The 17,465-nt window shown below is 33.0% G+C and overlaps 1 protein-coding gene across 1 annotated transcript; it reads left to right on the top strand.

Moving 5' to 3' along the window:
• Positions 1–73: 73 nt before the first annotated feature.
• On the top strand, positions 74–17,369 carry LOC141671015 (uncharacterized). The gene is made up of 14 exons (XM_074477082.1): positions 74–505; positions 6,329–6,405; positions 6,962–7,120; positions 7,955–8,168; positions 8,980–9,066; positions 9,183–9,322; positions 10,257–10,337; positions 10,743–10,807; positions 12,788–12,963; positions 14,966–15,096; positions 15,196–15,283; positions 15,814–16,027; positions 16,188–16,294; positions 16,522–17,369. Exons 1-14 carry the CDS (start codon positions 338–340, stop codon positions 16,969–16,971), a joined length of 2,157 nt encoding a protein of 718 aa, XP_074333183.1. The 5' UTR covers positions 74–337; the 3' UTR covers positions 16,972–17,369.
• Positions 17,370–17,465: the final 96 nt, after the last annotated feature.

Below are 17,465 nucleotides of genomic sequence, written 5' to 3' on the forward strand. Positions count from 1 at the left end.
TGACTCCAGGGGCATCTGGAATATCCCTATTTTTACAAAAAAAATAAAATAAAAGCACAAATAACAAAATTGACAACATTTTGTTCCGCTGCATAAGTCAAAAAGGGGAAAAAACTAGAACGGAGGTGCAAAGCAAACGTGGGTGATGGCGTACGTTAGCACACCCAAACCCAATTGCAGCACCACCGCACCGATCGCACAAAATATAGACACAATACACACATAAACTCATACTTATCGAAAACTACTACTACTTTTACACATCATTCTTCACTCTACAATCCACGAACTATAACAAGAACTCTACATACACATATACATACACAGGAGAGCAGAGATGTGGGTGTTTTATCTGATCTCGCTTCCTCTAACCCTGGGAATGGTGATCTTAACTCTTCGATACTTCGCTGGACCAGACGTCCCGAAATACGTGTATATCACCGTTGGATACACTTGGTTTTGCTCTATTTCTATCATTATTCTCGTCCCTGCCGACATTTGGACGGTATTATTCTTTCACTTGCTTTGGATTTGCTACATTTCGTATTGCCTGCTTTGCTTTGCGTAATTCAATTACTTCAAAATATGATTGAGATTTCTTTCTAGATCGTAGAAATGTTGTATTTTGGAAGGAATTTACCTAAATTTAGGGGAATGTTACCGTAATTTTTATCGTGGTTGCAGTAAAACCTCGATAAGCTGATAATCTCAGCAAATTATATTGTGTTTTTTGGTCCTGACATAGTAGCTACAGTGTTATTTAACCTCAATAAATGGAAAAAATCTCCTGTCCCAAGGGCTATCATTTTGTTAAGGTGCAACTCTAGTTGGAGTTGGCAAAGTTTGATATAAACTTAAATATGATTCAATGGATTTTAATTGTACTATTATTAAGTTTGTGAGTATTAGCGTGTTAGGTACTAAGACATTATCTAGTTGTTGTTAATACACAGAGCTGGCTCAAGAAATTTTGAGGCCTTGGGCGAATCTCAAAATGAGGCCTATTTTTATAAAATTAAATATTATTTAATAATAATTTATTTACAATATTTAAACATACAAAGTAATATCACCTAAACACACTGCTACATAAAAAAAGAGGAAAAAAACATTAGACAAGATCCACTTGCTACAAACACCAGGCAGCTAGAATATTGTAGTACTGATCGGCCGATAGTGAATTTTAGAGGCGATTTTATTTACCTTTTGTCCCCGTCACAAAAAGCAGAAGCAATTTTCCCAGCAAAGTTACAAACTCGTAAGCAATTTTTCTGCAAAGAATGACCGATAAGAGAAGGTGGGTAGGTAGAGAATAGAGTTTAGGTGTTTGAATAAGTAGATGATCGTGAGATGATCGTGAGATGAAAAGTTACATTAACGTTACAATTTTGGAGATGAAAAGCAAAGCTGACTTATATTTATTAGGTTGGAGATCTAGTCAAATATTTATTATGAGCCCAAAAAAGTTACATTAACGTTACAATTTTACATCATCTATAAAATTAATCATTCACTTATATTTATTAGGTTGGAGATCTAGCCAAATATTTATTATGAGCACAAAAAACAAAACATGACTAATATTTTTGGTAAAGATATTATCCATTTTTCAATTTTTTTACAAGATTTATTTATGAATTCTAATTTTTTTAACACCTCAAAGTAATTTTTTTGATATTTTTTTTTATTTTACAAATCTACGTGTATATATATATAGTAATATAATTTTTGGGGGGGCCTATGGAAAATGGGGGCTTTAGGCGATTGCCTAACTCGCCTATATGGTGAATTGTATCCTCTACCCGAACCCGGCTTGGTCCAACATGACGTACAAATGGGTTGCTTTAACCCGATCCGAGTTGGAGTAAAATAGCAAATCAATATCAGTTTCAAAGCTAAAAACTTGACATCAATTTCAGTACATAATCTTTCTTAGGATACGAAAGGGAATTGAAGTCAAGAACTTACACCCATACATATATACATACGTCCATAATATGTATATATATAAACCGGATCTCTAATTAATCTTTAGTTTAATAAGCAAATCATGGCTTGATGGAAATATAGATTGACTTGATAGAGAAAGAAGATGGGAAGAGAAAAATGAAAGAGATAGAAAAGGAATACATGAGTGATCAAAAGATGAGGGAAGTGGCCTTGAAAAGATAGGGTTAAGATTGAGATTGACTGCCATGTGACTTTGTGAGGCATTTTAAATTGATTTGGGCTTTTATTTGGGCCGAAAGACATTGACTGAAATTAGGATAAGCTGAGAGATATGTTTTAAACATACACACACATACACACACATACACAAATGTTGACCCGATTTTTTCGGGTATTTTACCCAACCCAAACCGAAAGTCAAAAACCCCGACCCTAATTCGTACTTTTGTGGGTTGGGTTCGTGTCGGGTTTCGGGTCATCTGTGATTTTTCCACCGCTATATATGGTGCACCAGCCCTGATAATACATACTGTAGGTGTTTAGTTCGGAAAAAACTCGGAAGAAACTGCTTATCAGTTATCACCTACGAATGCCTAGGAAGCACAATTACCTAAATTTAGCGCCTAGGCATTCCGGTGCATGCAGGTCAACTATTACAGTGCTGAAGCCGTGAAGCTTAATTACTCTTATTTTAGGCGTGAATTGATGTGATCAATTCATAGTTATTATTGAATAGTATATAAATTTCAATCTCAAAATTAAATATTGTGCACTCCTTCGATCCCATAAATAGTCACTTTGACTTTTGCATATATTTCAATATGTTGAAAAAAATATTTGTGTACAATTTTTTTAATATTTTTTTGTATAAAAAGTTTGAATCTTAAACCACGGTAGAAGTTCTTAAAAGGTTCCAGTCATAGAAGTTCTAAAGGCCTTTGTTGAGTATTGCTATTTCGACAATTTTCCTATATTATTTCTGAATGTGTTATAATACTAGTACTAGATTCTCGAAAGGGCCGAGCCTTCCTCTAACACCTTGAGATTTTGGAGCGACTAGTTCCTTGACATGGTATCAGAGTCTAGGCAGGCGGGAGGACTCATGTTCGATCCCTGCCACCCTCGGTATTTCTCACAATAGTATCGGGGCACAATTTTTAAAATTAATGCCCCAAAGATGGGCGTCCGGGATCTACTCTTTGACCACATAGGCTTTCAAGTGAGGGGAGTGTTGGAATACTAATATAAGATCCTCGAAGGGGTCTTCCTCAACTTCTTAAGATTTTAGAGCGGCTGGTTCCTTGACAGAACTGTTCTAATACTACAAATCATTCCTTCTGTTGTTTGCTTGAGTGCCATTTTATTACTTCCTGAAATTCCATCATCTTCCACTTCTAAAGAAGAAAAGTAGAAAGTGAAATTCTTTGGGATTTTCAATTTTATTGGTATAGATAAGAACGCAAAGAGGTTATAATTATTGATATAACTAAGGTTTTCAAATAGTTGACTACAAAATTATGTCAACACAAAATCAATACAATTTTGACATAATAATAAAGTTAGATCAACCCAAAAACATGTAGGAAATGGTCAATCAAGCAATCTATCATTACTTAATTTGGTAATTATATCGAAAAAAGTCTCTTGAGCTTTTGCATAGTAGCTTCATCCATTTCCTACATGTCTTTCGATATAATTATCAAATTAAGTAGTGAGAGATTGCTTGATTGACCATTTCTACATGTTTTTGGGTTGATCTAACTATATTCTTATACAAACATTGTATTGATTTTGTGTTGACATAATTTTGTAGTTATTGACGAGGAACGAAAATAAGAATTAGTTTATATTTATTTAAAGTAGAGACTAAATAATGTATTTATATATATATATATATATGTTTTAATGTGGGCTTATGAGTTTATTAGTTTAAGTAGTTTGTTTACAATAAAGCCCAATTGTTTACGGGACTTAGTCCATTAGGTTTAGGAAAATTTTACTTTCATAGCAAAAATTTAAGTTCCAGAGCAAGAATCATTGAAAAGACAAAAATACCCCACATGTTAGCACAATAATAAGCAAGTTAAAAATCAAGACGAGGACAATATTATCTTTTTAATAGAAATTTGCTGTGGAAGTTAAAAATTGGCTCTGGAATAACACTACCCTAGGTTTAGTACTTGGGTTTTATAGTCTATATAAGTGATGTAATCGCGCACATTATTACGAAGCTTTGCTTATACACTTTTCTTGAGAATATTATTGATTTTATTCTTGGTAATCATATAATTCATCTCTTATTATCCGCTTTCATATTCTGTCGTACATCAGTTTTGGAGATGCATTAACACCTTATAAGTTGGTGTATTATAGATTTGTTCGCGCTTGCGCTTATCGATTCCTTGTGAATCCCATAGAGCTTGTACTCTTTTCCATCAACTAGTAGGAGCGTCCCACTAAATCATAGCTCGTGATATCGGGGCACAACTTTTGCATGCAACTAGAATCATTGAATCATAGCTAGTGACACCGGATTATTGCAAAACTAGATAATACCCTTGCTACTTTGAGCGTTCTAACAACAATTATCTAATCATAGCTCGTGATGTTGAAGTAATGCAAACTGGATAATATGATTTTATATATTCCATAAACAAATTTTACCTAAATTTGATATACGTAACATAATTATTAACATATACTCCCTCCGTCCCGGCCAATTCTTTACGTTTGGTTTGGGCACGGAGGCTAAGAAATATGTATAAAATAGTGAAAAAGAGAAAGAAAAGTGAGTGAAGTGGTGGGACCCATTGATTTTTAATATATAAAAGGAAGATAGTGGAGTAAAAGTAGTGTGAAAAGGGAGAAAAAGTGGGAAAGTGGTGGGACCCATTAACTATTTTGGGCAAGTTTTGAAATGTAAAGAATTGGATGGGACATCCCAAAAAAGAAAGTGTAAAGAAATGGTTGGGACAGAGGGAGTAAGAGATATGTTGTAAAAATTAATAAAATTAGACCAAAAAATTGTTATGATTATATAAATAATTATATCTATGTTTAAACAACATAATATTTTCAAGACATTTGTTATACTAATATGTTTGTTAAATTGTTATTATACAAATTGTTTGTGTTTTTATTTAGAAAATATATATAAATTTGTAAATAGTTTGAAACGTCATTAAAACCAAACCCAATATACTCAAGACATATGTTACACTAATAGGATAAATTTATTGTAGAAAGTTTATGGTGTGTATCATAAATATAATATTGGATAAAAATCAACCTATGTAGTTGAAGGTTGTTTTATTAACAACAAAAACAATTCTTTGTTAGTAAGATATTGCATCATAGTTTTTTTTATAAGAATTGATATTATTGCATCTTTATCATTGAATATTAATATTTTCCTTTTAACAAAAAAAGGTAAAAATAATGCTAAAACATGAAATCAAGGGAAGAAGAAAAAAGAATAGAGAGAATGACTGGAGTTGGTAACTAGAGAGGAAGAAAGAGGAAGTTAATAATTGCAATTTAAGGCCTAGGCCAACCCACTCAGTATATATCTTTTAGAAAAGAACTATGTTTGAAAACCACTTAGCCTAGTCCAGTAGACAACACACTCAGACCCTTCTATGCAATGACCGATCCTCAAAGAATCTTGGGTTGTAGTCGGTAAGAAAAAGAAAAATAGAAAGAGGTCAGAACAGTTTTTCAGATTTACTCTCGGTTATTTTTGTGTATAGTTTGTGTGATGTTTTTCTCAAGAAGAAACCGAAATAATTTTTTCACTGGTAAAATATACCCATCACCAACTGGGTTACCTGTACGAGCTGGGTCTGTACTAGTCGAGACCGCTCGAGAGTCGAGATTAGTGGGTTGGCTAGTATGACTTAATTTTAATCGCCGGACTTGGCTGAGCGATCTCTATAGTTGTATGACATCTATAAGATAGGTCTTTTAATCGACCACTTCATTAAATGGTTGCATTGCACATTTAATTTTATGTGTAAGTAAATTATACTCTAAAAAACTCCCTACAAATTTTCTTGAAAAATGTAACAGTGTAGACGATTTAATGACCTTTTGTCTTTTGAACTCTTCATGAGTTATCAAATCCACGAGAAGGTATTTAATATAAAAAATTTGCTTGCTTGCCTGCCTGCTGCTGTTAGTTTTATCGGAAGTACAACTAAAAGATGCAAAAAAAAATTAACAAGAATAACCATGACATAGAATTATTAACTTAATCAATTATATTAACTTTGTTTATTCTTTTCATTATTGTGCAGATAATTATTGGTAATGAAAGACATAAAATTATTAACTTGATCAGTTATATTAACTTTGTTTATTCTTTTCAATTATTGTGCAGACAATTATTGGTCATGAAAATAGTGTCATCTCTTTTTTCTGGAGCTGGTCGTATTGGAGTACATTCTTGCTTACTTGGTATGATGCAGTAGATTGGTGAATTGGCACACTATTGTTGTTTTGAGGTTTCTCTATATTGCATAAGATCTTTTAGATTAATTTAAGTATGATTTATGACTTGACATTGATTTGATTCTAAACATTTATTTACCAGGTGTTTGGAAGATTGAACTATCTAAATGACAAAATCAGTTAAATTGATACACTGATCCCACTGAATAAGTTTAAGGGGTTTTTTTTACCATCCGCTGACATCCTATTATATGTACTAAATTTCACCCAGCTAAAAATTTCATCAAGTTCGAAATGTCGCGTCCAGTTCTGTTAGTTTCGAATATAAGCTCCTTGAGATGTTCTTTGATCCAGTGAATATATTTAATTGATGCAAGTAACAGTTTTTCATTTTCCCCTGTGATGTAGGCATCAATATCTTATCACTTACATAACATTTGATTGGCTTTCTCACTTTATACACATAATGTTGCATGGTGTTTACATTGAGCATCTTTATTGTTAATTGTAAAAGCAAACCAGATAACGTGGTCAAGTTTTGTTATTCTTTTTGACTGAGCAGGCTCGTGGCCCCCCTTATCCAGGGTTATGAAGATGCTGGAGACTTTACAATGATGGAAAGACTAAAGACTAGCATACATGTCAATTTAATCTTCTATTTCATTGTGGGATCCATAGGTCTTTTTGGACTTGTTCTACTATTTACTCTCCGCAAAAAAAGGTTACTTTGTACTGTTACTATTTATAGTTTTCGTCTTGTTTTGAGAAAACAATATGTTTCTTATAATATATCACTAGTTGAGATTTTTGTTCAGTGTTTATCTATTGTGCTGTTAATACTCTTTGTTTAAATATGTTAACAGTTGAAGTGCTTTCGTCATTGGTAGTTTAATACTTGAATTCTGAATGCAATGCATGACTTGAGAATGAGATAGTGAGGACTATAAATCAGATATGTTACTTGATAGATCTTGTGAAAGAAACAGTATATTTGAGGATAAAAAAACGCATCCAGAAACTCTTTCTTACCTTGTGAGGTTTGTACGTGTTTATGGGTTTATCTGGGTTCCATGTTCTGTTATATAAGACTAACAACATTTGTCCTAGACATCTAGTAAATATGTTGTTGATTTGTTCTGCTCGACTGCTCCAGAGTATACTGTAACAGCATTCACTACACACTGCTTTCTACTTGCATGATTTTTATCAGACTTTTTATTACATAATTCTTATATACATTATACACTTATTTACATTATTTTTACATTATTGTATATTTAGTGGCTTATAAAATGCAAGTCCCCTGATCCCTGGAATACGACAGTGTGGATTGAAAGTATATATGCACACTCATTAATTATAATTTGTTATTATTATTTTGTTGACTGGTCGACAACTAGTACAAGCCGGACACTCACACACACATATTATAATTTGTTATTATTATTTTGTTGACTGGTCAACAAATAGTACGAGTCGGACCTCTGCCGACTTGACTCAGACTTTTTGCCGTGACAACTTCATCACTGCTCTTGTTGGGTGCATTCATTCACAGGACTGGAACTGTGTTAGGTCTGGCCATGGGTTGTTCCAATACTTTTGGACTTGTCACAGGCGCATTTCTTCTTGGTTTTGCATTGAGTGAAATTCCAAAGAGCATTTGGAGAAATGCTGATTGGACCACTCGCCAGAAGGTTCTGTCTCATAAAATTGCCAAAATGGCTGTGAAACTTGACAATGCACATCAAGATCTGTCGAATGCAATTGTAGTAAGTAATTTTATTATCAGTTCAAGAGTTTTAGTTACAAGTGGGAATAATCATTATATGTTGTATGTAATTTTGCCAGAGTCGTTTTTGTATTTACCCGATGTTTCTCGTAATTCTGATTGTCCTAGTTCCAGTTCAACTTGGATATGATTTAGCCAAAAAAACAAAAGGTTCAACTTGGATATGCTCATATTTCACCAGTTGAGTAGTTTTAACATGTATGAAGTATTCCCGCTGTTTCACTTTTGATTGTCCTAGCTCCAGTTCAACTTGGATATGAATGATTTAGCCAAAAAAACAAAAGGTTCAACTTGGATATGCCCAGATTTCACTAGCTGAGTAGTTTTAATATGTATTAACTATTCCCGCTGTTTCACAATAGTTCATTTCTGAAATTTAATTGACACCATCGAAATCGTGAAATTCTATGTTGTCGATTATATGGTTCTAGTAATTAACATTATTCGACTAGCAGTACTTGCACTAGGGTTATAGCTGAGCGTATGTATAAAAGTCAGGACCATTTACGTTCCTTTCAAGTAAAGTAAGCTGCCAATTGACTTCTTAAAATGAAAATATGTTTGACTGCCTATTATTTGCAAAGCTAGTCCCTTAATAATCAGGTCATCCTGAAACATTAAATGTTTACATTCTATGATAGTATCATATCTATGTCGAACAGATGAATTAAGTACAGTTTTTTCATTCAATATATTTGTGGCGGCCGTTACATATAACAGAAAAAACTATATGTGAAAATTATTTCTTTGTAGTTCATCGAACTTCTTTTTTGTCATTGCAAATGTTTTAGGTTGCTCAGGCGACTTCCAAGCAGATGTCCAAGCGCGACCCTTTAAGACCCTACATGAATGTCATTGATAATATGTTGGTTCAAATGGTATATTTATCTGTTTTACCTTTTTGTTTGATCTCATTTTGCTACGAATCATTTAATATCCGAGTAACTTTACCTAACACAGCTCTCGGTTTCATTATTCAACATCAATATGTCAGTTCAGTGAAGATCCATTATTTAAGCCACAAGGTGGTCGCCTAGGGGATAATGACATGGAATATGATACAGATGAGAAATCAATGGCAACACTTAGGCGCCATCTAAGGGGAGCTCGAGAAGAATACTACCGATACAAAAGGTAGAATAAATGCAACTATAATATTGGTAACAATAATATGAAATATGTGTACTTTTAAAGCAGATTCGGCTGCACCTTTTTTTGTTCATCACAGATGTGTATTGTTAAATCACCTAGCGCATGTCAAAATGAATTAGTTGCCTAATGATTTGAATCACTTTGTTTAATCAACTTTGGTCAGTATATTGTTCCTTTTTTGCTAAAATATGGAGCCAGTTTTATTAAATGTTAATTAGTGACCATTTTCATTGTCTCGCTTGGGCATATGGCGTATGCTTTGATAGTTAATTTGTGGCATTAGATGTTATTTTCCTTAATGGAGGATGGGGGGCGTTGGTGAAAGGTAGTTTCGGATGATCTTTGTTAAGGTGGCAGATGGGTGGAGCATTGGTGGAAGGTAGTATTCAGCGGATTTTTTCAAATCGGTCAATTTCCTAGAGCTTATAACTTGCGTACGACATGTAGCTCCCTATTTAGAAACTAATTTCTGCTAGAGCCTAGACGGTAGTCTATTGTTCAGATTTTATTTTTGAGCAATTTAAATTATACTAATACTGATGAAGGACTTATTTATCACAAAACAAGGATATTTTAGGTAGAGTATGATGTAAAATATGTATATATTTAGCATGTACTTGATGTTATGCTTACAGCTCTTATAGGGACGGTGAGTTACAATTTTTTGATTATTTTATTTTACTACTTTTTGAAAAGATGACCTTTCTGTTTCAAAAAGTAAAATATTAAAGACGAAGGTGGTTGGACTTTTCTTTTATATGAATTCTTACTCTTTCACATAATTCTACTTCTCTTTCAGCCTTTGTAACCATATTATTTGTAGATTTTTAATAATTGTGAATTGAAATTACATTATTGCAGCAAGCCAGTAATGCCAATCCTATTGATGAACAACATCTATGTAATTGTTTTGCAGTGAGTATATGACATATGTGTTGGAGGCTCTTGAACTTGAAGACACAATAAAGAATTATGAACGAAGAAAGGCAACTGGATGGTCTGTTTTTAAATTTGTTACGTTCAAAAATTTCTGCAATCTTTAGTTCAGTTTCTTGTTTTCATTGGGAACGTCTAAGTTCACTGTTATTTAAATTCTAAATTTAAAGGATTTTGGCATACCAGAGATATTAGAATATGTCATGCTATCTTTAATCCCCGTCTAAAGCTGTGTTGTCCTAATTGTCTTTTTGATTTACAATCCTGGTGTCTTCTCTGTATCTTTTGTAACTTCTCAGTTTTCAGGCTTCTTAAAGCTGTTAATTGAATATAGAAGTAATGTTGCAATATTTTTCCACAAACTTGAGACTGTTGAGCTAGTAGCATCTTGGCCTGTATTTTTTTTTGCTGATTGATCTTGGCCTGCATTCTGATTGTTAGTATCTTATGTTTTGATAAATTTCAGGAAATTTGTTTCAAGTCTCAGACCTGAGCGTACCGGCACATTGGGATCCTTTCTGGATACAATTGGTAATCAGAAGAATAATATAACTACTTTTATTTTTCCCAGTAGCTACTTTTTTGTTTTAGTTACTGTTATTTAACTGGGTGGTTTTTTAAGCCTCATTTTTTTATATGCACATTGTTGAATGAAATTATTGATATGCTAGGGGTTTGAAGCTCTTGAGGAGTCATAATAGTAATACTAGTTCATTTTTTTAAAATTATTATTTACTTCCATTTGTACTTTGAATAAAGCATTATAGTACTCCTCTTTGTGAATAAGTATGCCATTTTATATTTTTGGACCCCAGTTCGTGTGAGTCGGTCATACACAAGGGTTCTTGAAGTCCCAAGTTTCCGTGACCGTGAGTGGATTACAAATAAGGTTTTTTTTTTGTTCTCCCCGTCCTTTATAATGCATCCACGTCCCATTGAAGGTGCTTTTTCACTTGACTGCTTTTGATGTACTAATTTTGAATAAATGTTTTTCCAAATGGCTTTTTCATATATATAGATGAATTAGCACCGAATATCAAATTTTAATTAATTATAATCCAGGAAAGGATATTTTGGATGTTTATAGTTTTCGTTCATGCACACCCAAATTTATTTATCTTAAAATTTCATTCTCTACTACTTTCACCTCCCCCCCACCCTTCCCAGTCTTCCAAGTTGCTACCTCCACTTTACCTACATTAGTACATTGTTACTTTAACTCTCTTTTTCTTTGTTTCTCATATCTTAATCCCTCACTTGTGACATGGAACATTTTCATTAGAGTTAGAGCCTGAGAGGGAAGCAAGTAAATATATGAATAGATGAGACAATCATACCTCACAGCAATGGCTGCAACTTTATTTATTTTAGATTTTTAGGGAAATTTATTCCTTACTTTTTATTACCTGTATTGTTCAACTTCAGGAGTAGCTGCTTCCAATCTCCTTGAACAAAGTCTTCAGCAATATATACTGTATATACAAAATCTGATGAAAAAACTTATTCACAATAAAATTATTTTTCGATCTCTTTTGTGGCGTTCTTGAGTCCATGTTCAATTCTTTCTTATTTCGGTGAGAAATAAGTTATGTTCTTAGGTAGAGAAAACGTTCAAAAGCACCACGGTGAAGAAAAAATGATGCAAGAACAATTTGTGTAGAAAAACTTGTAAGATGGTTGGACAGAGATATGATTCGGAGAGGGGAAAAGAGGGACCCTGCTGATAGGTATTCCTAAAAATCAAACCGAGATGAAGTTTTTGAAACACTAACACAAATTGAAGAAAATTAAACACAGATGAAGAAAGAAGTCTCTTAAGTGCAATTTTAAAAGAAAATTTAAATACATATGAAGAAAGACTAGAAAATCATCTTGTTATCTTTGGTTAAAACGTCTTATAACCAATGACACTAATATTCTTATATTTTCTCTTACACGGACGACCAGTTACCGTTGACATTCTTCATCATGTTCATTGGTCTGGTCGATGAGTTTCCAAAAGTCTTAATTTCGTAACATCTTACAACAAGATTAAAGGAAAAGCTGTACGATTATTATAAAGATATACTTACAAAAGTACTTGTTAGAAAAAATAACGGAGTGACAATAAAATTACAATGTTGCCTTCACTTGGTGCCAGACAAGTCATGTGCTGTGAAATTGGTAGTTTTAAATGTCACGAGTAGCGTGTAGTTTTAATTATATATTAATTATTGGATTTTGTGTTTATAGTTAAATATACATAAGTGTAGGGTATTGTTCTGCCTAATATCTTTATAAAAATGTCAGTTCAGTATTTGTAGTTCACAAAGTCAAATAAATTACATCCATGTCAAATTTTGGGGGTTCCTTTTGAATAATATGAATGGCTAAAAATGATTTTTAAATAACTTACATGATTCTCTTACTAGCACAGAGTTAAGGTACTGTTGCAACAGTGGAATACTACAATTGGTTTAATCTAGATAGTCAAGAAAATTGAATATTATAATAACTGCCGATATTTTACAGAATTGATTTGGAGATGTATGATGCGGAAGCATTTGGTGAAACTGCTGGCTATCATTCTTGGTTGCATGTCAGTGGCAATTCTTTTAGCAGAGGCTACACTCTTGCCTAGTGGACTTGATTTGTCTCTTTTTTCAATTCTTATTAATTCTGTGGGACAGCAAGAGATGCTGGTGCAGGTAGCTTCAAAATCTTTTATTTTTCTTTTTTAACTTGTAGAAAAATGGGTTAATATTATCTGGACGTGGTACAGACCAATTCATGCCATCTTTAGATTATGCTTATACGCATCTTAATTGCTTATTTTGATATGATGCCTTATTGCGTATATGCTAAGTTACCCGGACTCGGGTACGGTTGTCGGATACGGTGCGGAACCAAGTGTCAGACTCTTAGTTTTTAAAAAATTAGGATTTGTAGATATGGATCCAAAATTGGACACAGGTGCGGGGATTCGGCAAATAACCTTCACATAAGCGAAATTATACCTACTTTTTATACATTACATTTGTAAATTCGTGTCTTCTACCACATAAAGTAAAGATATACATAAAATATTTGAACATAAATCAAAAAAATAACATGAAAATAGTAATCTCTAGACATCCCTCTTAAGAATTAATAGGATTAAGTTGTTGCTAGGCCTTATAAATCATTTTGAACTGGATTTTTTAAGGTCAAAGTGTTCGGTTTCCAACTAAAGGATCCGACACAGACCCCATACCCACATCCATTTCATGTTCGATGGACACGGGTATGAGGGCAAAATTGAAGACTCCGGGTAGCTTAGCGTATATGTATTATATATACTAGCTTATAACATGTGCGATGCACTGATTTTATTTAATATTACATGATTTTTAATTTGATTTATATTGAAAATTTTAAAACGTCAAAATTTGTTGTTTTGAAATTTTTAAATGACATGATTTAATATTAATTATATATTAACACGTGTATGTTCTTGATATTTTTTTTAAAATAAAGATATTTAAGCAATAAAAATATGAAAACAATAATGTGTTTATGTTTAAAGGGTAATTGGTTCGTTATTAGTAATTATAATATTATTATTTAATTTTGTTAAATAGAATTGTCTGTTACTTCCGGAAGATGAGCTAGTTTTGTTATTTTAAAACAAGTAATGTATTTTAGTAAAAAAGGTAATTGGTTGGTTATTATTAGTTATTATATTTTATTGAATAGAGTTGACCGCAATATTTTTGTCAAAAGATGTGTTTTGGTTGGAGAAAATAAAAAAGGTAAAAAAATTTACTTTAATAAGGTAATTGATTTATGTGCTAATTAAGTAAGGGTAAGTGGGTAACCAAGTAAAATATTGAAATCGTTAAGTAAGTGTAATTAAGTAAATTAACAAAGTACCAGACCAACCAAATTTTCAATGTTTCGTCGATTATAATATAGTATAGATATGATAGAATATTTTATATATGATAGAAAATTTTATATAGGGTTAGAAATGTGTATTTAACAACTTTACACCATTCATTCTGCACAATCTTTAGAAAACTGGGTTGCTTTTGGGATTTTGAAGAACTGCATTCTGTTGTAAACTCCAAGTTCCCTTTCAATTTAAACTAAGCTGTGCTTGATATGTTATAATATCTATCGTCTGCTGTAAACTACAGTGGACCTTTGCTGTCTATGTAAGTTGAGGATACAGTTTCTCATGAGCTATTAACTACAGATTGAGTTCCAAAAAGAATTCATCTGAGCTTTTCTAATTCAAATTCTTAATACTCATATCTGGACCCACTATTTACTCGAAAATGAAGATAGTAGGATCCGGCTAATAAATGGAAAATCTTTGTTTAAATTTTTTTAAAGATAAAATATATGTTGAATTGCATATCTTTCTTCTTACCTCGTTTCTTAATATGTTTGCTGTAAATTCATTACCCCGTAGTCCCCTCCTCAAACCATAACATTAGTAAATAAAAGTTAAGAATGAGATCATGAATTGCAATAGTTTCGGTTTTAGTCACATTTGTTTATTATCTTGCATCATAGTACATATGGACCTGTATATTTGCCTGCTAATGATGGAATCTATATGCTTGAGCTTTCGAATCTGCAATATAGGCTTTCTGTCATTACTAAAATTGGACAGACCAGTTAATTGATATGCACATTTCTTCTTTTTTCCTGAACTCTCTCCAGGTCTTTGCTTTTGTTCCTTTGATGTATATGTGCGTTTGCACTTACTATTCATTATTCAAAGTTGGAATGTTGATGTTTTATTCTCTGACACCAAGACAGACAAGCTCAGTCAATCTGCTTATGATCTGCTCGTAAGTTTTTCTTGTGAATTATACCAATTTCTGACCTTCTGTTTTGTCATCTTATTTTTTTAGAAGTGTTGAATTATTTTTATTTGGAAATTGTACCAGAATGGTTGCTCGATATGCTCCACCAATTTCATATAATTTCCTCAACCTCATTAGTCTTGGTAAAAAGAAGCAGACTATTTTTGAAAAGGTAAGCATTATAAATATTTATTTGCTGCATTAGCCATTTTTTATATTTATATATCAGCTGCATAAGCCAGTTGTGCAGCAAGTAATTATTGAATTCCGGGTCTTCACACTTTAATCTTTTGTCTTAAATTATATGTATAATAAAAAACATAATATCTAAAAGATTTCTTGATTCTCTGGCTGATTTTTATTAAATTGAGTTCTGATTGTAGTGTTTCATTGTAGAATTCTTGCCAGAAATTGCACTTTATTGTTATTCTTTGGCGTGTGGGTGGTGTCGATCTTTAAGCTAGCCAAATGAATGTTCCTCCATCTTATCATCCTTGTCCAACAGTCTAAAAGAAACAACTCTTATTTCTTTATTCTTTACTTGCATTTTTTGTTCAGTCATTGATAGTACCATGCTATACTTTTAAAATTGCCTATCTAGTCACTACTACAACAGGGTATGACAATTTATCTTGCACGATTCTTTCGCCTTCTATTATTTTTTCATTCGTTCCACATGCTAATGATTTCCTATGGCTGCAGAAAATGGGGAATATTGACGATGCTGTCCCTTTCTTTGGCGAAAATTTCAACAAAATTTATCCACTAATTATGGTTGTATATACGATGTTGGTAGCCAGCAATTTCTTTGACCGGATAATAAGTTTTTTCGGCAACTGGAAGATATTTAAATTTCAAACTGAAGCAGATGACTTGGATGGATTTGATTCATCAGGTTTACTAATACTGCAGAAAGGTAAGCATATCAAAGATCCTTCGGTGTAAGATTCTGAATATACCTGCCTTGTCAAGATAAGATGATGTGAAGAACTATATTCTGATCTTAAACATTTGTTAAGAGGCTAGATACTCTGCCGCTTTCATACCAGTAATCCATTTAATCACCTGTTTCTCAGAACGGACTTGGATCGAGCAAGGACGAAAAGTTGGTGAAGCTGTTATTCCGCTGGCTAGGAATTTTAGAGACCCGGGAATAGATTTGGAGATAGCTAGCAATGGCACGGTATGTGCTGTGCATTTTTGAGTGACTTTTTACATAATTCTTCTTTTTAAAAATAAAAATAGATTTATAAAAATGAATACACCTTATTCAATTTCTCATTGAATACGAAAATGTAGGGCTCCTTGTTTTATTAATGTCTTTACAGAAGTTCCTTATAACTCTACATTATCGGGACTCAGTGTTTGCAACCTAGCTTTATCTTGTAACTGGCATTTTGAATATTTCAGGATAGAAATGCTGTTGAAATGAAAGCAACTTCCGGTTTACATGAGAATGAGTTGAAGGAAAGTTCAACAGCTTCTAGTGAGGCTCGTAGATACAGTGGACATAGAGAAGCCATTAGCAATAAGTATGCTGCAATAAGGGAACAAAATAGAGATACGGACAACATGAAGCCGCTGGAGGATCCTGAAGCCTCGTTGTTGGACGCATCCAACTCACAAGAAACTAAAATTTCAGGAGGCCCATCTTCTAGCTTAGCGTCAAAGTGGGCAACAACAATGAAGTCAGGTTTTCAAACTCTAAAGACAAATATAGGAGCCAAAAAGTTTATGCCCTTACGCCAAGTTGAGGATTCCAAACCTGTTCCTCACGTTTTTTCGCCAGAATCTCTGGATGATATATTTCAAAGATTAAAACGGCCTAATGCTGAGGAGGGGGTAGATATAGATGTATAGATTTTCCGGATAAGCTAAATTTTGTGCTAAATGTTGTAAATCTGGCAAGCAGACTGCAACATGTACAGGTCCTAAGAGGAATTTACATCGAGGTCATTCAGATTTCTAGCTGTTCAGATCTGGGGGCAGGCGTGTCCATTAGTGGCAGATATTTTAATATTACCAACAGGCTCATATGAATACAAAGTGGGAAATCATAGTTTTGTTTATTGTTCAACAGAGTAAAAGCATATAATAGAATAGCCAGTAGTTAGGATGTCTCTTTCCCAGATCGCTTAAGTGACGTTAGAGATCGACTGTGTAACATAATGTTGTTCTTTGTGCGATTTTTTTTAAAGATTAAGGATGCAACTAGAGTTTCAGGCATGCCAAAGCATATATATACGTACATACATCTACTGATAGTTTACCACTTGCTTCCTTTTAATCTAAACTGCTCGAGTCGTCTGCTTGTTTTCGACTGAAAAATCTGTTTCTATTTTCTATTACACTAT

Source organism: Apium graveolens, chromosome 7 (assembly GCF_009905375.1).
Source record: "Apium graveolens cultivar Ventura chromosome 7, ASM990537v1, whole genome shotgun sequence".
In the NCBI taxonomy this organism is placed as follows: Eukaryota; Viridiplantae; Streptophyta; class Magnoliopsida; order Apiales; family Apiaceae; genus Apium; species Apium graveolens.

Excerpts from the sequence above, each read along its gene's own strand:
- LOC141671015 (XM_074477082.1), top strand. The coding sequence starts at position 338 with ATGTGGGTGTTTTATCTGATCTCGCTTCCTCTAACCCTGGGAATGGTG. Across the intron at positions 7,121-7,954 it reads TTTACTCTCCGCAAAAAAAG|GACTGGAACTGTGTTAGGTC; the intron begins GTTACTTTGTAC and ends ATTCATTCACAG. Across the intron at positions 10,338-10,742 it reads CGAAGAAAGGCAACTGGATG|GAAATTTGTTTCAAGTCTCA; the intron begins GTCTGTTTTTAA and ends GATAAATTTCAG.